This window comes from Caretta caretta, chromosome 8 (assembly GCF_965140235.1).
Source record: "Caretta caretta isolate rCarCar2 chromosome 8, rCarCar1.hap1, whole genome shotgun sequence".
NCBI lineage: Eukaryota > Metazoa > Chordata > Testudines > Cheloniidae > Caretta > Caretta caretta.
In genome coordinates, this window is record NC_134213.1 from 83,470,551 (window position 1) to 83,496,170 (window position 25,620).

The window sequence follows — 25,620 nt, forward strand, 5'->3', positions numbered from 1 at the left end:
TAGGCCCACAACCTCCGGCTGAGTTACTGAAGACCCAAACCTGGATGAAGAAAGTGATTGAAAAAGTGCTTAGAGTAATTTATTTTTTCAATTAATCTAATAAAAGTTTTACAACCTACTGTTTCAATTTTTTTTAAATGTTAACAGCATTTTGAAAAACAGATGATACCACAAAACAACAACAGTAATTTTCACTTCCTTGTAGGTGTCACTAGTCCATCCTAGTTATGAATTACCAATTTAACTCTGGTTATAAATCCATCCTCTATTCTTTATAATGGCTGCAGTGAGAAATATGAACATATAGATGAATGTTAATTTTCACATATGTGCTTCTAGCAATAAAAATTTGCTATGAAAACTACTTGCTATGATATCACATAGGCGCGGGAACCAGGGGCATGGGGGATGCTGCAGCACCCCCAGGTTCCAGGCTGCTGGCCCCATGCACCCGGAGTCCTGGTTCCTGGCCCCGCATTCCTGGGGTCCCAGCTGCCTCAGCTCTGAGGGGGCGGGGATGGATAGGCGTAAGGGGGCTGGCTTTCAGTACCCTCCACTATTAAATAGGTTCCAGTGTCACTGCTATGTAGTATAACAAACTTAAAGAATAAGAGTAAGGAACATATGGAATTCACAGCAACTAGCACTAGCAGCAAGCAACTCACATGAACTACTAGGAGGAAGTAATATCTTTAGGCAACTTCTTAAAAGGTTTATGCAAATGATTCTTTTAGTGGAAAGGGCTGTCTCTGACTGGAAGGTTATGAGAAGAGTAAGAACGTGGAATGTTTAATAAAGGAAAACCACCCTGAAATCTGGAGAATCTATTCTGCCCTTGATGCATGCAAAAATACCATTAATCTTACATAGGCAGTAACAAGATATAGAACCGTTGAGCCAAATTCACCATGGGCATAAGCAAGTGCAACTCCACTGAAGTCAATGGAGTTGCATCTGCTTAGGGCAGCAACAAATTTGACTTTGGATGTCAGAATTTTTAAAAGGTTAGCACATAAAATATCCAGCGTCACAGGTAAACATCAGGTTAGGGCTCTTTCTTTGGCTTCTCAAAAGGGAAATTGTCAAGGTAACTTTCTGCTAAACGTATAAGCTGCCTCACTGCAGAAAGTAACAGGATGTCAACATCACACGAAAGATTCAACTTGGAGCAGTAGTTTTTAACAGGTACAATCTGAGCAAGAGAGATTCCAAGTTTCTCTGCAGTTATCCGCATCTGTAGAAAAGGCACAAAATGGATTATCCTAAAGAGCTCCCCGACTATTTTTCAATCTTTCTGTTCCTTGAGGAAGCTAGGCAAAAGCTTCAAGTATTTTCACAGATACTGTTTGGTGAGATTAAAAGTGGAAGATATTTTATTTCTTTAAACTTCTTTTTATTGAAGGCATAACCACTTTCACATCATACCCATCCTGCCACTGAAATAGCAACTACATTTTGATGCAGTCACAGTTCAAGGCCATATTCACTATATTTTATTCTTCTTTAGCAAATTCACTGATAGAAACTGACTGTGTAAACTGCCCTGGAGGCTAAAATCCTCTATTTAATCTCAGAGGTGATACCCAGAACACAGGGCTATTTTTCCTTCATAATGATCTATGGCAGAGGCTCTCAAACTGTGGTCCGTGGACCACAAGTGGTCCGCGAGCTCCATTCAGGTGGTCCACGGATAGTTCCCTCTAAGGTACACACCTGGGCGGCCGCACACAAAAGAATGAAGGGCCACACACCTAATTAGTGGAGCCGTGCAGGGGGGAATAGGGGGCTCCACTTGGGGGGAATAAGGGGTAGGTGGGAGGGGGAAGTGGGTGAGAAAAGGGGGTGGGTGGAATTTGGGCTGTGTAGGGCTGTGGTGGCCAGAGAAAGAGGTGAATTTCCCTAGCTCCAGGGCTGTGGCTGCTGGGGAGAGACGGCCCGACTTCCCAGCCTTAGCTCTGTGGCTGCTGTGGTGGGAAGAGAGGGAGAGACCCCGCTCCTTCCCAGTCCCAGCTTGGGGGCTGCAATGGTGGGGGAGAGAGGGAGAGACTCCTCTCCTTCCCAGACCCAGATCAGGGGAGGCTGGGGCAGGGGAGACACCCCTCCTTCCCAGCACCAGCTTGGGGGATGCCGCAGTGGTGGAGAGAGGGCACAGCCATCACATTAGAAAGGTAAGAGTACTGACATTAAAATATGAGTTGTGCGCTTTTATTTGTAGAACAAAAAAATGTAAATTATTACTACAGTGTTTTTTATATACTGCTTTTATCCAAAGCGCTTTACAATAATTAGCTAATAGTACAAAAACATTTGGAAAGATCACTAAATGGTCCGCTGAGACACTCAGCAATTTTCAAGTGGTTCGTGAAAAAAAAAGTTTGAGAACCATCGATCTAGAGAGAACCCCCTAAGGATTCATCTCTGGTATAATTCCACTAAAATCCATATTTGGCCTCTCTAGATACAGGGAGACGCATTCTCTGGGCCAACCCAACTCCTTTGTACTGGATTTTGGTCACAACTAGGCAGTTCAGATTCTAATGAGAATAGCTCTTCGCTGGTATAAAAGTGATACAAGCCAGCTTCTCTGGAACCATGCTCCCGCACACATCCTGATCCGGTGTTGTGTGAGATGTAGGAGTATGGGGAGTACGTCAGAGGCAGGGACGGACCAAGGCAGAGCTCTGCTTTGCTATGCTGAGCCTCTAAACCATGGTTCACACTGGGGCCAGCCCACAGAGTCAGGGAGCTGCACTCAGCTCTCTGACAGCCCTTACCCCAGTGATTAACAGATTTCAGATGCAGGGCAGAATGTAGCCCAGGGTCAGGACTCTACTCTAGGAACTGATCCAGTCCCTTTTATCATTCCTGCTGAACAAAGCGGTCAGAACACAGTCATATCTCCTAAGCTAAATATTCCCCAGGTGGGGGAGACTTCAAATGGCATAGAGCTGGCTATTCCTCTTGGCTGGGAGATGGTCACTTGGGCCACATTTCTCAAAGGTATTTGGGCACCTAACTCCCATTGAAATCAATGGAAGTTAGGTGCCTAATACCTCTGAGAATTGCGGATGGCTAAATCAGCCCAGGCCAGCATCAGTACTGGGGAACTGCAAACCACCAGCAGCCTCTGATTCTCCACGACATTCCACCTTGTGTTAGCATTTATGGCTGTGCAAAGTGAGTGCAGAGTATGTATAAAATTCCATCAAAGCAAAATGGCAGCATTGTACAAGCACTCTGCACAGGGTAAATATCTAGACAAAATGGAAGGTAGCAGGGAATCAAACCTTTATGGATTCTCTCCTGAGTCAGACTCTGTCACCATGGGACAGGGGCAAGGAGTCCAAGGAGACAATTTTATATGCTGGTCTGCATGAGCCCGTGTCATTATTTAGAATAGCCTAGGGCAGTGGTTCCCAAACTTGTTCTGCCGCTTGTGCGGGGAAAGCCCCTGGTGGGCCGGGCCAGTTTGTTTACCTGCCACGTTCGCAGCTTCGGCTGATTGCGGCTCCCAGTGGCTGCAGTTCGCTACTCCAGGCCAATGGGAGCTGCTGGAAGCGGCACGGGCTGAGGGATGTACTGGCCACCGCTTCCAGCGGCTCCCAGTGGCCTGGAGCAGCGAACCGCAGTCACTGGGAGCCGCAATCAGCCGAAGCTGCGGACGAGGAAGGTAAACAAACCAGCCCGGCCCACCAGGGGCTTTCCCTGCACAAGCGGCGGAACAAGTTTGGGAACCACTGGCCTAAGGACTCTACAAAATTCATCCAGCAGTGTTTGCTCCCCGAAAGACAATCTGCTTAAAAAAAAAAAAAAAATCAGCAGAACAGAGCTCGCTCCCACTTCCTTCCTCCCCTGAAGCTCTCTTTTTTTCAGTTTTATCTATTCACACCAGTGGAAATATGCAGCTGGAGAGTTATGGCCAGACTCCAGCTCCTTTATATGGAGTGGGGTTTCGCAAAAGAATCCGGCCCTTAATTTTTAATGAGGTTTCTGGTATCTCCACCTTTTTCTGTTTTGTAGTTTTATTCTTCAGAGGTGCAACTTGCGATTTTAACAAATCTTAAACCTTTTAGGGGTTAAACCAAAACCTGAGGTATTAAATTTAGTTATATTTTCAGCTTGTGCCTACAAGACCAGAATGAGAATATGTGTAGGAATATGAGGGGATGCAAGTATTGCAAACGTAGAGTATCACAATACCTTGATTTGTTCAAGTCAATTGAGTTAATAGATAGCACCACAGTCAACAATGCCATACTTTACCTGTTTCTCAACAGCTTTGCTTTTGTACACACACTGGATGTCTTCTTCAAGAGTAGGGCAGATTTCATCCACTTTAGTTAGCAAAACCAGTTGTGGGATCCGTGTACCAAAAAAAAAAAAAAAGGAGTAAGATTTTACACCCGATTTCCCATCAGTTCTTCATTGCAGCTGTTTCTGCTTACATAAGGTGAAAGTGTTTTGGTTTTGCACAACAGCATTGGAAAAAGATTAATTATTAAACTAATATTAATTGAACAGTTATTGGGCAGCACCCCAATTGTCTTGATGGGAAGATGTTTTTAAGCAAAATTATTATTATTCCCCGAGTACAGTTGACACCACACTTAATGACTCACTCACCTCATTGGGAAGATTGCCAGGGCCAAAATTCAGTGCAATGAATTCAATTACTCAAAACAAGGGATTCAGAAAACATGGCATACCTAGCTGAGTTCAGTAGCACAACTGGGGCCTGCTTTCACCCCAGTAGGTTATGTCTCTGTCTATTCCCTCCTATGGAAGTGACTCCTATCATGTGGAGAGAAAATCAGGCCGTAGGTGGTGTGTCCAAACACAACCACAAGAGCTAATGATGTAAACTGGCATTTGCAAGCATAAGACTCCCATTCTTCAGTTCTCTTTTCACTTTTTATTGCATCCCATCTCCATGGCAGCTGCTAAATGAAACATTACCTCTACTCCTTTTTGAAAAGGTTTTATCGCCTTGGATTATATGTATTTTTAAAATAATTAATGAAATAAAAGTGAATATTTCCTGATAAGATGTATTCCTAGGAGCCTTTTACTCCTGGGGGAATTCTGTGCCACCGCACGTATGCATATTCATGTGTGACACATATTTTTAATTTTTTCTGTGTGCAGAAAATAGCTTCTGCTGAAAAGTTACTGCAGTTCCACCTTTTGCCCAACAGAGGGCACTGTGGAGCTAGAACACAGCAGCCAATCCTGGCCAGCACCTGCGCTGATAGGGAAGAGAAAGAGCCTACCTTCTTCACAGTATCTGTTGGGCCAGGTCAGGAGATAGGAGCTATGGGGAGACAGACAGCGTGGGGCTGCTGGGGGTCCGACAGGGGCTCATAATGGCAAGTGGGGGAGGACAGACTGGGGAAGGGGCTGAATGGGAGAGGAAGTGCAGGGCCACAGGGCAGGAGGAAGGTGCAGGGCCACATGGGCACAGGGAGTGCAGAGCTACAGGGGAAAGGAGAGAGGGAGTGGCTGGGTGGGGGCACAGAGACACATGGGGACAGGGGGAGGGGGTACAGAGCCACATGGGGACAGAGGGAGTTGTGCAGAGCCACATGGGGATGGGGGCATGGGTGTCTGAGTGGGCGTGGACGGACAATGTGGACAGGGGGTGCAAGGACACATGGGGATGCAGGGACATACAGGGACAGGGAAAGATATGCCTGACTGAATGGAGGAGGCTAGGAGTCAGCCAGGGTCTGCATGTGGGACACTCCCTAACAATCCCTCCCTGCCCCTCACCAAAAAAAACCTTTTCCATCCTTTTCCCACCAATACCCAAAAACACTTCAAGTTCATACCCAGGCTCCTTCCCAACAATTACTTGCCTCTCTCTCAGCTCCTCTGTTACCCCTGATTCCTCCAAGCCTTTGCACTGCTTCTGAGGGGTGCAGGAAATATGGTTCTGCACTGTAGTTTAAATGAATTATTACTCAGAGTTAGTAAGTAAGCCTAGTAAGGAATCTATTTGTCAAAAAACATTTCCTGAATCTTTTTTGTTGTCTATATTGTTACAGACATACTTACTCACAGTTATTTTGAAATAAATTACCAAAATAATTGAAACTGGTGTGATTATATTGTGTTATTTTGACAAATAAAATATGAAGAATTTTGCAGAATTTTAAAATATTGTGTGCAGAATTTTTAATTTTTTTGGCGCAGAATTTCCCCAGGAGTACTAGAAACCTAGCACAAAGCTCAGTTTCTCTAGTGGTCTCTGTCAACAGGAGGACTCTGCTATCCTGAGGAGAAACGCAATAGGGCACACTGTAAAACCAACGAGTAGAGAACAATGGAGGTGATCAGGAATTCCTCTATTCTCCCACCAACACCAGAGCCCATTGCTGTGCCCATACTTCCATCAGTCTGGGAGCCTGTCCTGCCAGAGTGTATTAATCCCACTCAATCTTGGGTGACACTCAAGAGCAATATGTGGCAATTTCTCCTCCCACACCAAGGATAAGCATGGCTCCTAGCAGTACTTCAAACCCCTCATGACCCAAGGTGCTCAGGCTTGAAAGGCAGATCACCTCCTTGGCATGCCCACTTCATTCAGTTCTATGATATTAGGAGACATAAAACATACCAAAATGGTTCACTTTTCTTCGAAGCTGTTTCAGCTTCTCTTCCAGTTTCTCAGGAAGAATCTCAGTTTTGCACCCATCAATAACAAATGTAACACAATGAATCTGATCCTTCAGAGAAGGGGTCTTGATATAGCCTTGAGAATCTGGATGAAGGGTGGCAGCTGGATTAAACTGCAAAGAAATTTTTTAATAATAATAAGTAACACTTTCAAAGAATTGGAGATTCAAAGAGCTGTACAAACACTGATTCTCACAATACCCCACTGGAGCAGGGAGACACATATTATTATCTCATTTTACAGAGAGGAACACTGATATGGAGAGAGGTGAAATGATTTACCACACTCATAAAGGAAGTGATCAAATCAGGATTAAAATTTCCTGATTCTCAGTTTCATATTCATTCTTCAAGATGGAGAGCCAGATTCTGATCTCTGTTATTGAAAACATGTATAAATCCAGAGTCACTCCTTTGAAGTCAACAGAGTTCCTCTAAATTTATATCCCTTGTGGAAAAGTAATAATGAAACCAAAAGACATCTCTAGAAATTAAAAAGGATTCTTGACATATTAGTTGTGTATGTGTGTGTGTTTTTAATCACACTTTTTATTAAGTTTCCATCTATAAAGCATTAATAAATTATTAACAGATGTTTTAATAAATGGTTAATTGATTGTTGTAGAGTCCATCAAAAATTTACTCATAACTATGGCTTATAATGATCTGTAACATCTACTCATGTGCTTATAGCCATCTATACATATGCTGCTCAGAACCATAACATGCTTTTAATGTTCTTCATTTATTACTTCTTTGTAAACCATTTATAGATGGAATTTTAATATAAAGTGGGACCAAATAAATCACAGAAAGATTGGTCTTGTGGTTAAAGCATAAAACTGGGATTCAGGATATCTGGCTTCCAATATATCTTTGACCAAGATAATTAATCACTGTTCCTCAATTTTATATCTTTAAAATGAGATTAATAATACTTTATATCTCACTGGGTTGTTTTGAGTATAAATTAAGGTTTGTGAGGGGCCGAGATACTACAACGGTAAGAATCATATAACCACCTTAGCCCTCCATCTTTGCTCCTGTAACAAGCTCAGCTCATCTGGAATGGAGAATCAAAGTCTACATCTCTTGTATATTACAACAGTTAATATTTGGAATGGCCTGTAGGCAGCAGCTATCTAGTAATTGAGACAAATAACCAGATAAGAAGGCGCTGTACTAAGCTTGAATATTGTGGAAGTTGCTCTTTTCTAGAGCTTGTCAAAAATGTTTTAAAACTATGTTTTCAAAAAATGTCAGTGTTGTTTCTGTTTCACCAAGCTAACCCATTCTTCATTTTTCATTTTTTTTCCAGAAAAAAAATAATTAAAAATGCTCATTTCTTGAAAAATGGATTTCCAGTAAAAAATAAATTAGAGAACCATTTCAATAATGGAATTGATGACATTTTTGCTAAAAAACTTGGAAACAATTTAATGAAAAACAAAAAAAAATTGAAAACACAACAGAAATTTGGGGGAGATGTGGTGTTAAAGTCCATTTTTCTATTTAAAACCTTTTTGTTCAAAATATTTCAACCAGATCTACTCTTTATATACTTTGAGCCTGATTCTCCCTTGGCTTGTACCTGTACAAAATAGGTACCAAATGCTACCCAACCAGAAGGGTAGACAGCAATTTATATCAACTTTGCATAACTGTAAATGACTACACAAGGTGCAGGAGAGTGGAGAATCAGACCTAAACACCTTTCCATAGTTTATTCATTTTCAAATACACCTGGCCTGTGATCACCATTCATAAGCTTTTACTGTACAGTACCACAAATGCAAGAATCTACTGAGCACAGTGGATATTTTGTTTCACAGTAATTAAAAGTAAGATATAATATTTGTACATGTAAAGAAACATTTAAGAATATCACTCTGTTTAACAAGGAACTGCACAAAATTTGTAGAAATCATACCTGGTACCTATCAGGAACATGGCCTTTTATTATGTTGGACACTTCATCAATTTCCAGACCTGCTCCTGAGTTTTCTTCTATTCCCATTGTGTCACAGAGGATAATAGGCAGAGGCTTGCCATCTCTTCCATCTTTAACTGGGTAAGTCCTGTACTATTGGGGCAAAAAAAAGTAAAATAGTATAGAAAGACATAGCTGAAAAATGAATATTTAGGGCCAGATTACTATTTCTTAACCATATTGAGTAATGCCTTTCTCATCAAAAGTAGATGCATAGAATTCAGTGGGGGCAATCATGGACTATCTTTGGGTTTTCCATTTAGTGCGGGAAAATGTTGATTTTTAACTGAGACTGTGATTTAGCTTGGATGTTTATTAATTAGAAGCAAATATTTACCTGTGTTGTCATGCTAGCATTATCGGATCCTGCTATGGCTTGGCTTGAAACATAACCTCAGAAAACTGAATTCACGGAGTTGAAAAAGCTGGACTTCCCAGCTCCAACTGGACCAAGAACCAAAATCCGAATCTGTGGCACTGAATTTAAATAAGGTTTGTAAGATCTGATTTCCTCCATTATTTTCCCTCTTTCCCTATTAAGACAAAAAGATTTGCATAAGTTCAAACACCCATGAGATCACAACACATGTTTTGCGCTACATATAGGCACAGTGAAATCAAGAAACTGTAAATATTCCCCATCCTTCCCTATACTCTGTTTTTAACTATCATCAAACACACACTGCTAAACAATCAGTGGGGCTATTGGATGATCAAGGTGTTAAAGGAGCAATCAAGGAAGATAACACCATTGCAGAGAAGCTAAATGAATTATTTGCATCAACCTTCACTGCAGAAGATGTGAGGAAGAGTCTCACACTGAGCCATTCTTTTTAGGTGACATATCTGAGGAACTGTCCCAGATTGAGGTGTCATTAGAGGAGTTTTGGAACAAACTGATAAATTAAACAGTAATAAGTCACCACGACCAGATGGTACTCATCCAACAGTTCTGAAGGAACTCAGGTATGAAATTGCAGAACTACTAACTGTGGTATGTAACCTATCATTTAAATCAGCTTCTGTACCAGATGACTGGAGGATAGATAACGTAACACCAATTTTTAAAAAAGGCTCCAGAGGCGATCCTGGCAATTATAGGGTGGTAAGCCTAACTTCAGTACCAGGCAGATTGGTTGAAACTATAATAAAGAACAGAATTATCAGAAACATAGGTGGACATGATATGCTGGAGAAAAGTTAACATAGCTTTTGTAAAGAGAAATCATGCCTCACCAATCTATTAGAATTCTTTGAGGGGCTCAACAAACATGTGGACAAGGATGATCCAGTGGATATAGTATACTTAGACTTTCAGAAAGCCTTTGACAAGGTCCCTCATGAAAGGCTCTTAAGCGAAGTAAGCAGTCATGGGATAATAAGGAAGGTCCTGTCATGGATCAGTGACTGGTTAAAAGATAGGAAACAAAGGGCAGGAACAAATGGTCAGTTTTCAGAATGTAGAGAGGTGAACAGGGGTTCCCTCAAGGATCTATACTTGAATCAGAGCTGTTCAACACATTCATAAATGATCTGGAAAAGGGGATAAACAGTGGGGTGTCAAAGTTTGAAGACGAAACAAAATTACTCAGATCATTAAGTCCAAAGCAGACTGCAAAGAGTTACAAAGGAATCTCACAAAACTGGTTTCAGAGTAGCAGCCGTGTTAGTCTGTATCCTCAAAAAGAAAAGGAGTACTTGTGGCACCTTAAAGACTAACAAATTTATTTGAGCATAAGCTTTCGTGAGCTATAGCTCACTTCATCGGATGCATTCAGTGGAAAATACAGTGGGGAGATTTATATACATAGAGAACATGAAACAATGGGTGTTACCATACACACTGTAATGAGAGTGATCAGGTAAGGTGAGCTATTACCAGCAGGAGAGTGGGGGGAAAAAAACTTTTGTAGTGATAATCAAGGTGTGCCATTTCCAGCAGTTGATGAGAACATCTGAGGAACAGTGGGGGGTGAGGGAGGGGAATAAACATGGGGAAATAGTTTTACTTTGTGTAATGACCCATCCACTCCCAGTCTTCATTCAAGCCTAAATTAATTGTATCCAGTTTGCAAATTAATTCCAATTCAGCAGTCTCTCATTGGAGTCTGTTTTTGAAGTTTTTTTGTTGAAGAATTGCAACTTTTAGGTCTGTAATCAAGTGACCAATGAGATTGAAGTGTTCTCCGACTGGTTTTTGAATGTTATAATTCTTGACGTCTGATTTGTGTCCATTTATTCTTTTATGTAGAGACTGTCCAGTTTGACCAATGTACATGGCAGAGGGACATTGCTGGCACATATCACATTGGTAGATGTGCAGGTGAACGAGCCTCTGATAGTGTGGCTGATGCGATTAGGCCCTATGATGGTGTCCCCTGAATAGATATGTGGGCACAGTTGGCAAGGGGCTTTGTTGCAAGGATAGGTTCCTGGGTTAGTGGTTCTGTTATGTGGTGTGTGGTTGCTGGTGAGTATTTGCTTCAGGTTGGGGAGCTGTCTGTAAGCAAGGACTGGCCTGTCTCCCAAGATCTGTGAGAGTGATGGGTCGTCCTTCAGGATAGGTTGTAGATCTTTGATGATGCGTTGGAGAGGTTTTAGCTGGGGGCTGAAGGTGATGGCTAGTGGCTTTCTGTTATTTTCTTTGTTGGGCCTGTCCTGCAGTAGATAACTTCTGGGTACTCTTCTGGATCTGTCAATCTGTTTCTTCACTTCAGCAGGTGGGTATTGTAGTTGTAAGAATGCTTGATAGAGATCTTGTAGGTGTTTGTCTCTGTCTGAGGGGTTGGAGCAAATGCGGTTGTATCGAAGAGCTTGACTGTAGACAATGGATCGTGTGGTGCGGTCTGGATGAAAGCTGGAGGCATGTAGGTAGGCATAGCAGTCAGTAGGTTTCCGGTATAGTGTGGTTTTTATGTGACCATCGCTTATTAGCACCATAGTGTCCAGGAAGTGGATCTCTTGTGTGGACTGGTCCAGGCTGAGGTTGATGGTGGGATGGAAATTGTTGAAATTTTTTTTCCACTGAATGCCTCTGATGAAGTGAGCTTTAGCTCACGGAAGCTTATTCACGAAAGCTTATGCTCAAATAAATGTGTTAGTCTCTAAGGTGCCACAAGTACTCCTTTTCTTTTTGAAATCATGGTGGAATTCCTCAAGGGCTTCTTTTCCATGGGTCCAGATGATGAAGATGTCATCCAGATGATGAAGATGTCATCAATGTAGTGACTAGGCAACAAAATGGCAGATGAAATTCAATGTTGAACATAATCCCAACTATACGTACAAAATGATGGGGTCTAAATTAGCTGTTACTACTCAAGAAGGAGATCTTGGAGTTACTGTGCTCTGAAAACATCCACTCAATGTGCAGCAGCAGTCAAAAAAGCTAACACGATGTTAGAAACCATTAGGAAATGGATAGAGAACAAGACAGAAAATATCATGATACATCTATATAAATCCATGGGACGCCCACATCTTGAATATTCTGTGCAGATCTTGTCACCCCATCTCTAAAAATATATATGGGAATTGGAAAAAGTACAAAGAAGGGCAACTAAAATGATTGGGGTATGGAACAACTTCCGTATGAGGAGAGATTAGAAAAGATTGGGACTTTACATCTTAGAAAAGAGATGACTAAGGGGGGATATGATAGAAGTGTATAAAATCTTCACTGGTGTATAGAAAGTGAATCAGGAGGTGTTATTTACTCCTTCTCATAACACAAGAACTAGGGGTCACCCAATGAAATTAATAGGCAGCAGGTTTAAAACAAACAAAAGGAACTACTTTTTCATACATCACACAGTCAACCTGTGGAGCTCTTTGCCAGGAGATGTTGTGAAGGCCAAAACTATAATAGGATTCAACAAAGAAGTTAATGGCAGATAGGTCCATCAATAAATATTAGCCAGGACGGGCAGGAATGCAACACCATGCTCTGAATGTCCCTAGCCTCTGCTCGCTAGAAGCTGGGAGTGGATGACAGGGGATGATCATTTGATGATTGCATGTTCTGTTCATTCCCTCTGAAGCACCTGGCATTGGCCACTATCAGAAGACAGGATGTTGGGCTAGATGGACCATTGGTCTGACCTACTATGGCTATTCTTATGTTCTTATGTATATAGTCTACTGAGGACCGTTGCAGCAGCCAGAGTGACCATGGTTGATGGTGTCACACCAGGCATCATGTTGTGAAGTTCCTAGATATGGCTCAATCCTGCGAATCCATAAATCTCCAGGGTAGTCTCATAGACACACCAGGTAGAATCAAGACATGTCAATGGAGAGTTTGAGAGCATCCTGGTAATGTGGCCAAAGAGCAGGCAGTGGTGCTTTTGAATATAGGTGAGCAACAGAAGAACAGACAGATCTCTTTGCGAGTATGACCTTCACACAAAGTCAAACCACTTTATGCTCAGGATTTGGTGCTGACATCACATATGGAATGGATATTTAATTATGGTGTCCTCTATTTTGGGTGCCCAATTTAAAACACCTGATTTTCAGAAAGTGCTGAGTACCCACAGTTCTTATTGAAGCCAATGGGAGATTCAGGTTCACAGCACATATACAGATCTGCCCTAAGGTGTCTCAATCTTTATACCCTAAATCAGTGGTCATATTTAAAAATTTTGAAAACACATTTAACCAATCCTGCCTAAAAGAGTTGCTTTGAATGTCACAAGGGAATTAAATCTCTGTTGCAATGTGCTTGCTCTGTCACAAGAACTGCAGCAAAGTTAAATTAACTCAAACAGGTTTAGAAGTAACTAAAAGCTATTAGGTGTGTTGGGTTAATCAAGTTTTCACAACATATGTATACAGAGCATACAAGCTGTCATGCATTACACATGTATTCAGGTAACCAACTTCAGGTACCGTAAACCACCAAATGCAGCTTAGGTCTTGTAAGCTGTGCACTGTGAAAACATAGCAAATAAGCAGAATCCGGCAGAACTGACACATCTGAACCAACATCTAGCATGCAGTCATTGGAGTGTGACTGTTTTCTAGGTGTGCAACTGCCAACATAGCAAAGGAGTTTCTGAATAGGATGAGGTGAACAGCAATTCTCTACACTCACGGTTATAACATCAGGCACTGTGACTTTGTGTTCCTGATTTCTGAAGTGAGGACAGTGGCATGTTTTATAGAAATGTCTTTTTACACTGTTGACACATGGCATCTTTGACTTGCTAACTATGTACAGGCATCTTTGACTTGCTAACTATGTACAGCATATATGCTTAGTGGAAGCACAGCATTCTTTCATGGAGGGTGTTTTAACTAACCTGACATCTGTTGGAAAATAAGACAGCAAAGCACAAAATGTCCAACAAGTTCTCTGAATGTGCTGGGGACACTGTTTGTTTCAGACAGTGAAGGAAGTAACTAAGTGGCAACCATTTTAGACTTCATTCTGAATAACAAGGAGGAAGTGGCTGCGAATCTGAAGGTAGAAGACAATTTGGAAGTGATCATGAAATGACAGTGTCAAGGTTCCTCCCCCACTCTGAACGCTAGGGTACAGATGTGGGGACCTGCATGAAAGCCTCCTAAGCTTATCTTTACAGCTTAGGTCAAAAACTTCCCCAAGGTACAAAATATTCCACCCTTTGTCCTTGGATTGGCCACTACCACCACCAAACTAATACTGGTTACTGGGGAAGAGCTGTTTAGAAACGTCTTTCCCCCCCCAAATACTTCCCAAAACCTTGCACCCCTGAACAAGGTTTGGTAAAAAGCCTCACCAATTTGCCTAGGTGACTACAGACCCAGACCCTTGGATCTTAAGAACAATGAACAAACCTCCCAACACTTGCACCCCCACTTTCCTGGGAAATGTTGGATAAAAAGCCTCACCAATTTGCATAGGTGACCACAGACCCAAACCCTTGGATCTGAGAACAATGAAAAAGTATTCAGTTTTCTTACAAGAAGACTTTTAATAGAAATAGGAGTAAATAGAAGTAAAGAAATCCCCTCTGTAAAATCAGGATAGTAGGTACTTTACAGGGTAATTAGATTCAAAACATAGAGAATCCCTCTAGGCAAAAACTTAAGTTACAAAAAAGATACACAGACAGAAATAGTTATTCTATTCAACACAATTCTTTTCTCAGCCATTTAAAGAAATCATAATCTAACACGTACCTAGCTAGATTACTTACTAAAAGTTCTAAGACTCCATTCCTGGTCTATCCCCGGCAAAGGCAGCATAAAGACAGACCCACAGACCCTTTGTTTCTCTCCCTCCTCCCAGCTTTTGAAAGTATCTTGTCTCCTCTTTGGTCATTTTGGTCAGGTGCCAGCGAGGTTACCTTTAACTTCTTAACCCTTTACAGGTGAGAGGAGTTTTCCTCTGGCCAGGAGGGATTTTAAAGGGGTTTACCCTTCCCTTTATATTTATGACAGATAGATTTCATGTTTCTAAGGACAAGGAGTGGAAGCAGCAGCCGGAAGAAAATGAACTTCAAAAAAGCAGACTTTAATGAACTCCGAGAAGTGGTAGGTAAGGTCCCATGGGAAGAAAATGTAAGGGAAAAAGAAGTTCAGGAGAAATGGCAGTTTCTCAAAGAGACAATATTAAATGCACAGCACCAGACTATCCAGATGTGAAGGAAAGCTAGGAAGAATAGTAAGGGGCCAATATGCCTCCATCAGGAGCTTTTTCATGACCTGAAAATCAAAAAAAGAATCCTACAAAAAGTGGAAATGTGGACAAATTGCTACAGATGAGTACAGAAGAGTAGCACAAGGGACAAAATCAGAAAGGCTAAGGCACCAAATGAGTTACGCCTAAAAATGGACATTAGAGCAGGGTGGATTATTTACATTTTGTTATTTAAATTATAACAATTTTTTCTTTTTAAAGATGAACCTGTTTAAAATGAAATCTGAAATTAATACAAAATATATTAAGGCCTAAATGTATAATCTCTTAAAAGATTTAAATAAAAAAATTAGTATGCTGAATCCATGAGTCTCCATCAAAACCTTTGAGTTAAAAGCTGCTTTTCTATATAAAAAAAGTATCAGGTGGAAAACATTTAACTTTTGAGGTCAAGCTTTAGAAATATGACATAAGAGTAGTAAATAAGCAATACATCATTCACTATTTTCTAACATACTAAAAATGTACAATTAATAAGAATCTGAAAATATTAAGCTATATAGTGCTTAAATAAATGCATATAATTATAATTGTTAGAGAGCTTATTCCTTCACTCTCCCACTTCCCTGGTCCTTCTCACATGAACAGAGAGCAACAATACCCGAAGTCCAAAGGTGCAAACAATTCGATGTTTATTGGGGTGAACTTCCAGCAAGCTTAAATACAAGTTCCTTTTCCTTATTTCCGAATCCCAACTTACTTCCTGTTTGCCCCTAATTTATATAGTAATATTCTTAGCTATACCTTAACCAATCATTCTACTAAAATTTAACTAACCAATCCTAACATATTGTAACATGATTATGTAACCAATTATATCCCACCACCTTAATTAGTTTACACCCAGCAAAATTAATTATACAGCAGACAGGAACAATCACAGAACCAGACAGAGATTATACAGACAAACAATAGCAAAGTGGGAACTATAATGGCAAGACAATACAGAAGTGAGGATTTCACATCCCAGTATTGATAAGTGAGTTCTTGCCAGACAGGATGCTATCAAACTAAGTTTTCTTTTACATTTTCTAGGCACTTCCCTTTCTCTGGAGCTGAAAGGCATAAAATCCTGTCCTGATAGTGCCTAACAGCCCAATAGCACCTTATTTCAATGTGACTAGTTTGGAATGTGAGGATGTGACCATTCGCTTCCCAGCTTATGGTTGCCTCTGCTGCTTAGCCAAAGGCCTTAGTCTAAGAACAGGGCCCCAGACTGTCACAGTAAGAGAAGGACCTTACATTGGCAGACAGTGATTTTGATTCTTTCTTTTATGCCTCTAACTAGCCAAGTGATAAGAATACACCTAAATTCTTAAAGTACAGGCCTTTACAGGCAGGCCTGAATATCTATATCCTAACAATAATGTACCTGCCTAGGTAGCAAAAAGATGAACCAAATTTAGTGTAAAGCCTCTATTTAGTTGTAAATCAACATGTTTTAATGGTTATATCAACCAATGAGAATGCACCTTTCATTAGAAAATAACTGAAATTGATTAAAATGGATTATTTAAATCACGACTTTCCACTTGGTGATTTAGATCAATCCACCTGCATAAAAGGCAATAAAAATAAGTTTTATAAATACATTAGGAGCAATAAAAAGACAAGGGAAAATGTAGATCCACTAGTTTGTGGGAAGGAGAGCTAATAACAGATGACATCAAGAGGTGTTTAATGCCTATTTTGCTTCAGTCTTCACTAAAAAGATAAACTGTAACCAGATACTTAACACAATTAATATTAACAACAAGGGGAAAGGAACATAACCAAAAACAGAAAGAACAAGTTAAAGAATAAGTTAGATGTATTTAAGTTTGCAAAGCCTGATGAAATTCACCCTAGGAATTAGCTGAAGCAGTCTCAGAACCATTAGCAATTATCTTTGAGAACTCAGGGAGAATGGATGAAGGACTGGAGAAGAGCAAACACAGTATTTATCATTAAAAAGAGGAACAAAGAGGACTTGGGGAGTTACAGACCTGTCAGTCTAATTTTGATACATGGAAAGATACTGGAACAAATTATTAAACAATCAATTTGTAAGCATGTAGAGGATAACAGGGTGGTAAAAAATAGCCAACATGGCTTTGTGAAGAACAAATCATGCCAAACCAACATAACCAGTGGATCACAAGTGAAGCTGTAGACATGATCTATTTTGTTTTTAGTAAGGTTTTTGACAGAATCCTATATGACATTCTCAGAAGCAAATTAGGGGCATATGGTCTAGATGAAATTATTACAAGGTGGGTGCAAAACTGGTTAAAGAATATACTTAAAGAGCATTTATCAAGGGTTTGCTATCATACTGGGTGGACATATCTAGCGGTTCCACAGGGGTTGGTCCTGGGTTGGACTTGAATAATTAAGTGGAGAGTACACTTATAAAATCTGTGGATGACACCAAGCTGGGAGGGGTTGCTAGCACTTTGGAGAACAGGATTAGAATTCAAAAGGATCTTGACAAATTGGAGAATTAGTCTGAAATCAATAAGATGCAATTCAATAAAGACAATGCCAAGTACTAAACTTAGGAAGGAAAAATCAAGTGTGGAGTTACAAAATGGGGAATAACTCTCTAGGTGGTAGTCCTGTTGAAGAGGATCTGGGGGTTATAGTGGCTCACAAACTGAACAGGAGTCAACAATGTGGTGCAGTTGCAAAAAAGGCTAATATCATTTTGGACTCTGTTAACATCAGTGTCAAATGTAAAGCAAGGTAGGTAATTCTCCCACTTTACTCAGCATTGGTGAGAGGCCCCAGCTGGAGTACTGTGTCCAATTCTGGGCACTATAATTTAGGAAAGATGGACAAACTGGAAAGAGTCCAGAGGAGAGCAACAAAAATGATGAAAAGTTTAGAAAACCTGATCTATAAGGAAAAGCTAAAAAAACTGGGCATGTTTAGACTTCAGAAAACAAGACCTAGGGGGGCTTGATAACAGTCTTCAAATATTAAGGACTGTTATAAAGAGAAGGGTGATCAATTGTTCTCCATGCTCACTAAAGGCAGGACAAGAAGTAATGGACTTAATCCGCAGCAAGGGAGATTTAGATATTCAGAAAACCTTTTTAAGTATAAGGAGAGTTAAGCTCTGGAATAGCTGCTTAATCATGGTCTGTAATCCTCCAGAATGTCACTTTAAGTCTCTGCTATAGCAGACTCAGTGTGGCTAAAATAAACATAGCTTTTCATGAAGTTTATTTTGGTTCAGACATTAATTACTCATTTATATTTGATCTGTTCTGAAATCATCATTTTGTACTTATCCCCAGATTGTGAGGTGCTCAGACACTATGGTCATAGGTGCCATATTAGTACCTAAGAAACACAGATAAGCAACTCAGCAACACATGTCTGTCTACTCTAGCACCATCTAGTTAATTCCTAAAGTAACTCACATCACCACAGTATTTGGTGGCCACAGATCATGATAGTGATATATTACAACAGTTAACTTACTCAGTTGTCCAGGTAATTTTTCTCCATGGAGATTCCAGGAAACTGCTAATATCTAGGGGAAAGGAACATATAACATTAAGAGTACGAAGCTATAATTTCCTCAGTAAACATTTTCTCTTTTGGTATCAACTTACCTTCAACTCGATACACCTCACATTCCATAAGGCCTAGATCATTTCCATGCAGGTCAGCAACATTGAATGTGTAATTATTGTTAGACCTTGTTACTGCGGCTGCTGCATTTTGGTTCAACAAATGTAGTGCTCCACCGCCAAAATTAGGGCCATTGTCACTACAGTCATATATAGCACCTGATGCAGTTTTAACAGGAATTTTTAGTGGGCTGAGCACACCCTCTTTGCCTTTTAATCTAAAGAGAAAAGCCTTCTCATCATGTATGTACTCTCCAGATGAAACATAGCTCTGATGTGTCAAGCCTCCAAAAATATAACCACTTCCATTATATGCTATTGCTACAGTTGGCCCTTGTGCATTACACTTGGCATGAAATGTAGAAGCATTGTAACCATGGACGCTTGCTTTATAGAGAAGAGAGAATTGTCTGCCTCCCAACAAATGTTGCAGTTGCTTTACTTCATCTTGTGTTAATCTAGATTTGACACCAGCCATTCTTCTTACTCTAAAAAGACAGAAAAGATGTTACAAATACAAGTATAACAAAAAGAAAAATCTATCATTATTTTTAACTCATCTCACCAAAGACAGTAGTGAAGGCCTTTGTTCCCCATGGAATAAAGTGGCGTGTTAGTAAGTCATTATCATCATCATTGGTAGTTTTATTCCATGAGTATCTGCAGTCCCCAACTGAGGTCAAGGCCACAGGGTGTTAGGCACCGTCCAAACACATAGTTAGAGACAGTCCCTAACCCAAAAAGTTTATGGTGAAAATAAACAAGACACACAAATAGGGGAAGAAAGATATTGTTGTCCCCATTAACACATTGGGGAAATGAAGCAGAAAGAGTCAGCATAGCTTCATGGACATCACAGCAAAACAATTTTTCTACCTGAATGGAGACAAAATATTCTTAAAACATATTGCCCAATTTTGTTGCCTTTACTCAAGCAAAACTCCTACTAACTTCAATGCAGATTAGGCCCATTTTATCAAAATGGTGAAACCGTTAATACTGCAACCTGCTTGTAATCTTACTTACACTGGATAACTCCACTGACTTCACTGATTTATGGTGGTGGAAATGAGAGCAGATACACGTTCACTGTCTCAGAAACATAGTTCCTACTTTATGGAGTGAATATTTTTCTCTTTCCAAGAACAAAATAATGGCCATACTGGGTCAGACCAATGGTCCATCTAGACCGGTATTCTGTCTTCTGACAGTAACCAGTGCCAGATGCTTCAGACGGAATAAATAGAACAGGGCAATTTTGAAGCTTCTGGCATTTTGGAGGTTTAGGGTCATCCAGAGCATGTGGTTGTAGCCCTGACCATCTTTGCTAATAGTCATTAAAGAGCTATCCTCCATGAACTTATGTAATTCTTTTTTGAACCCAGTTATACTTTTGTCTTTCACAACATCTCCTGGCAACGACTTCCACAGGTTGACTGCGCTGTGTGAGGAAGTACTTATTTTTATTTGTTTTTAACCTGCTACCTATTAATTGTATTAGGTGACCCCTATTTCTTGTGTGATGTGAAGAGGTAAATAACACTTCCCTATTCACTCTTTCCATACCATTCATGATTTTATAGAACTCTATCATATCCTCCCTTAGTCATCTCTTTTCTAAACCAAACAGTCCCAATCTTATTAATCTCTCTTGGTATGGAAGCCATTCCATACCCCTAATCATTTTTGTTGCCCTTCTCTGCACCTTATCCATTTCTATTATCTTTTTTGTGATGGGATGACCAGAACTACATATAGTATTCAAGGTGTAGGTGTACCATGGATTAAAATAATGGTATTATGATATTTTTTATTTTATTATCTATCCTTTTCCTAATGGTTCCTAAGATTGTTAGCTTTTTAGACTGACAATGCACATTGAGTGGATGTTTTCAGAGAACTATCCACAATGAAACCAACATGGTCTCTTTTTTGGTGAGGTATACCTTTAGGCAATTTGGAGCTGCCTATATAGGATATCAAAGTCCTGAGTATCATGTCAGAAGGTATATACACCATTTTATTATTCTTCATTGTAGAGATAAAAAAGAAATATAAAACTTTACTCTTTCAGTCCTTTATCTGTAAATACGCAAACTTTCAAGATCACTGACTGCTTAATTTCATATTAACAAATCTCTCCATGGCACAGTGCATACACTTTGCTTGGAAATGTACAGTACATACTGTCCTGTATGAATGTTCTTGTCTTGTTTCCAACTTGGAAAATTTAAAAAGAACATTCTTCAAAAGATTTCCAAAGTATTCCTCTGTCCAAATATATTAGAATGATGAGACAGAAAATATGAAACTCTACATTCTACTATTGGTAGGGGAGTGCTTTCTAAACACACTATGCTCCCTGCTTATCAAGATGTGCTAGACTTAACACTTGTTGTTTTGGGTACATGCAGAATGACTTCTCTTTCAATGGTAAGCCAATAATTTCTCTGCTCTCTGCCCTATTCTCTGCCCTGAATAGGATGATCCAGGATTCAGTAATTACCTCTACAATCTTAGGAATATTTAGTTTAGAAAAGCCCATTAGAATTAGAATTACAGTAGAACCTCAGAGTTATGAACACCAGAGTTATGAACTGACCAGTCAACCCCACACCTCCTTTGGAACCAGAAGTACGCAATCTGACAGCAGGAGACACCAAAAAAAAAAAAAAAAGTATAGTACTGTGTTAAATGTAAACTCCAAAACAAAAAAAAAGGAAAAAATTTAAAAAGATTTGACAAGGTATGAAAACTTTCTGTGCTTGTTCAGCATTTTTCTTCTTCATAGTAAAGTTTCAAAGCTGTATTAAGTCAATGTTCAGCTGTAAACTTTCAAAAGAACAACCATAATGTTTTGTTCAGAATTGCAAACATTTCAGAGTTACAAATAACCTCCATTCCCCAGGTGTTCTTAACTCTGAGGTTCTACTGTACTTGAAAGTTCTCCACCTAGCCTATAGGTGGAGCTTGAGTGTTGAAGTTACCCTGAATAAATCAAGATTTACATTACTGTAACGTGCCTACAGGTATAACTTGAACCAGAACTTATATAATACCATATTCACAATTCTGAATCCACATTTAAGTCACTGGTGTTACACCAGCATAACTCACAAGCAGATTTTTGCCCTTCTTTGGGTATTAGTTAAAGGGATGATAGGGGGAGTATTTCACTTCCTGTCTTGGTTATATCACAAACTGACAGGATTTGGCACTCAGCAGCCACTGCTACTGTCCTTCACTGCTGAATGCCAACTTCCCCTAGGTCTCTGTAGCAGAGGCTTTGCTAACATGTTCAGTGTCAAACAAGGAGATTTCTTTTAAACAGTGCTTTTAGCTCAGAGGTGATGTTATGGAACAAGGGAATCCAGAATAGGATGGATGTTATTTTCACCTCATTGGTAGCTGGCACAACTCTCTCATTCTGGCTCTTCAATCATGACACTTCCTCCTTGCTCAGCACAGTTAATGTATAAACGGCTTTCTGAAGCCTGGCCTCGGATATGCAGGACTCCACCAGCTAAAGTGATCAATATCTGATTTAACTCTCCTCTGGTCTGATCTGAAACACATAATTTAGCATTTTGATGGCAAGAATTGCTTCAACCAAGTTACAATGCAGGTGTAAAAGCTAGCAAAGGGAAATGAGATCATCTTCTAACTCACGACACCAGCTACAAGTCAGAGCATAGCATCATAGAAAGAGACATTTTCTGACCGCAGCCTGCCAGCACTTAAAACCCAAACATTCCCTCAATCCTTCTTAACATTTTAATATATATATATATATATATATATATATATACACACACGCTCTTACTGTGGAAGTTCTTCTGTTGGGAAAGATCAGGACAGAGAAGAAATGAAATTGAAAGTCAAACATTTACAGCCCAGCTGCCAATAGCAAAGCTGCCAGTGCTGTTGAATTTCTCCTGTCAGCCCCTATAAACTTACCAGCTCAGAGACAATTCAGCTAAAACATAAAAGAAAGGTGGTGTGATCTCCAGCTTCAAATGAAAGCCAGTGCTACATGGAACACGCATGGTGTAATAAGGAAAGTAGAGGTTAAACTTTGAAATAAATAAAGAGTTATTGCAAAGTATTGTTTAAAAGTGAAGGTTTTGTGGGTGAAATCTTGGCTCCATTGAAGTAAATGGAAGCTGACTTCAGTGCCAGGATTTCACCCTGCAAGTGCTAAGTAGGGTGCATATTGGAATGGCAGCACTGCTCACTGCCACTGCTCAGGTGTCGACAATAGGCAGGGCAGTAGAGAACCGGACTATCCAGTCTCTGTAAATGCAATGAAAAGTTTTGGAATTCCTTTTTCAGGTTGATTTTCAATTAAAAACCAAGGTTTGACCCTTTGTGATTTTGTCTGAAAGCTTCATTGTCCAGGGGTGCTGTTTTCATGGTATGCATTTGATCTTTGCAGTTAAAAGCTAGACCCTTCTCTAACACGGGGGCAGTCAGAGGCAGCATATTTCTGTCCAGGGCAGCCTGGGAGTGCCCATTCCATTGACACCTCACACCCACGCTGAATGCCTACTGGAAATAGCATCATCTTTTTAATACTATTTTCTCAGGTGAAAGAAAAGATCAGGAAGGCTTGGGTGGGGCCAGGTTTCTCCAGAAGCCAAGCACAGGACAGCCATACCCTTCTGGCAAGGACTGTATGAGACAGGGGCCTCACAGGCAGGAGAGAGTCTCGCACCCATTTCCCCTGTCCATTTCCCACAATGCCAATGCACATCAGGGGCAGGGTTTCCCTGACTCTCCCTGTCCCGCTCTCCCTTTGCTCCTCCCACTCTCTCTCTCTCTCCTACACAGAGGGTGGAGAAGAGGGTGGGAAAGGAGCAGAAAGAGAGAGGAATGACTGGAGAGGAGCAGATTCTGAGGATGGGGTATGGAATGCAAGGGGCCGAGAGGCAGTGAAGGAGGAAATGGGAGGGTGGAGGCTGTTCAGCTGAGCCAGCTAACTTCCTGGACACAGGAAAGAGAGAGAGAAGACTGGTTGTGGGGGAGGAGGGGGAGAATCGGTTCAGGCAATTTTTACTTACCCACGGTTCCTTCCCCTGAGTCAGGCTTGCCCAGGCTCAACTGTTGGGACTGACTGGACTGCAGTCAATGGAGTCTTGAAGAGGTCCTGCAGCTGCTGCAGTGAGCTGGCTCACAGCATAGCTGGACCTATCACATGTCCCCCATCCTCCTCCTCCTTGTCCCCACGATTCATGCCAGGGGCCTGTGGCTTTTTTTGGCAAAAGTGGCCATTTGTCCCGTTTGCACTTTGCTAACTGATGATGATCAACTGGCAAGAGCAATGAGACAAATGCCTACTTTTGCCAAAAAAGTGGGGTGCACACCTCTAGCGGGGCACAGAGCAATGAAGGGAACAAGCAGCAACGCCAGCCCTGTGGGGACAGGGGACAGGGCTCCAGTAAGCAGGGATGCCAGCCACGTAGGGAGGCAGGCAGGGCTTGGGCCTGCAGAAATACAAGCCCTACGCCGGGGTGGGGGCAGCAGGGCTCAGGCGAGCAGCAATACAAGCCCCACATGGGGCACAGGTTGGGCTTGGAAGAGAGCCCTGCACATGGGGGAGGCAGGGCTCGAGCCAGCGACTCAGGTCAGGCCTGTGTGCGGGGGGAGGGGGAAGAGAAGGGCGAGCAGAGTATGGGCCAGCCCCATGTGTTGGGGGGAAGGGAAGGCAGGGAATAGGCCAGCCCCACATGCAAAAGGGGAGGATGCAGGGCTTGGGCTAGTGGCTCGGGTCAGCCTCAAGTGGTGTCCCATTTTCCCTTTGGGAAACATGGTCACTCTGTCCCTATGCCCTTCATCTCCTGAACTCCTGTCCTGTGAGACTAGAAGTATCTGACAAATTCAGCAGAGAAGACAAGTGGGCTGAGAAACCAGAGGGCTTAATCCTATACTCCACGTTCACCACAAAACTCTGATCAAACTCAATGGGACATAAGCTGGAGGAAAGGCTGTAGGACCAGTATGTTAGTTTCTGTAGGTTGCAAAGTTTCATAACAAGAGCTGAAAAGCCTGATGGCATTAATACCAAGTATCAATTTGAGCAACTAATACCCTGAAATTCCCTGATTTACTTAGAATAAATTGGCAATAGCTTTACCTGCCAATGCGGCAATCACATGACTATTGTACCATATTCGCCATGAATAGTTGTGTGGTCTTCTCTGCACTTGGATTCAGGAATTTTAAGGCTAAGATCAGTGACAGCAAGAGCACAAGACAATTTAAGAAATAAACATCCTCTGCGTTCCTTATATAACATCAACAACAGGATCAGTTGGTTAGGTAAGAAGCTGTTGGTGGCACATGACTGGTTTCTAGTTGCAATAATAAATTATTCTCTTACTTTAATACCAGCCTGTACCCACAGATCTTTATAGTCATGAAAACAAGTTACAATTAAACTACTGTCAAACATGAAGAATGGAGTAATAACAGTGAACATTTATTAATGTTGTGAAATTTATTGTTTCTATCAAAACCAATAGTAAAAATCAAAAAAGCTAGTGATAATGTGGAAATTGGTTTTAAACCAAAATGCTTACTTAGACTTTTGTTTATCTTTACTTAGCCATGATTTTTTCCATGATGCATCACAATAGTTCTTAGTTAGTGTT

General features: G+C 40.9%; 1 protein-coding gene across 1 annotated transcript; it reads right to left on the bottom strand.

Moving 5' to 3' along the window:
- Nucleotides 1-999: 999 nt before the first annotated feature.
- On the bottom strand, nt 1,000-19,448 carry LOC125641336 (interferon-induced protein 44-like). The gene is given in 7 exon segments (XM_048861139.2): nt 1,000-1,234; nt 4,264-4,364; nt 6,617-6,788; nt 8,606-8,758; nt 9,003-9,198; nt 18,819-18,870; nt 18,953-19,448. Coding segments are annotated over 7 exon segments (1,359 nt in total). The 3' UTR covers nt 1,000-1,045.
- Between the last annotated feature and the right edge of the window lie 6,172 nt (nt 19,449-25,620).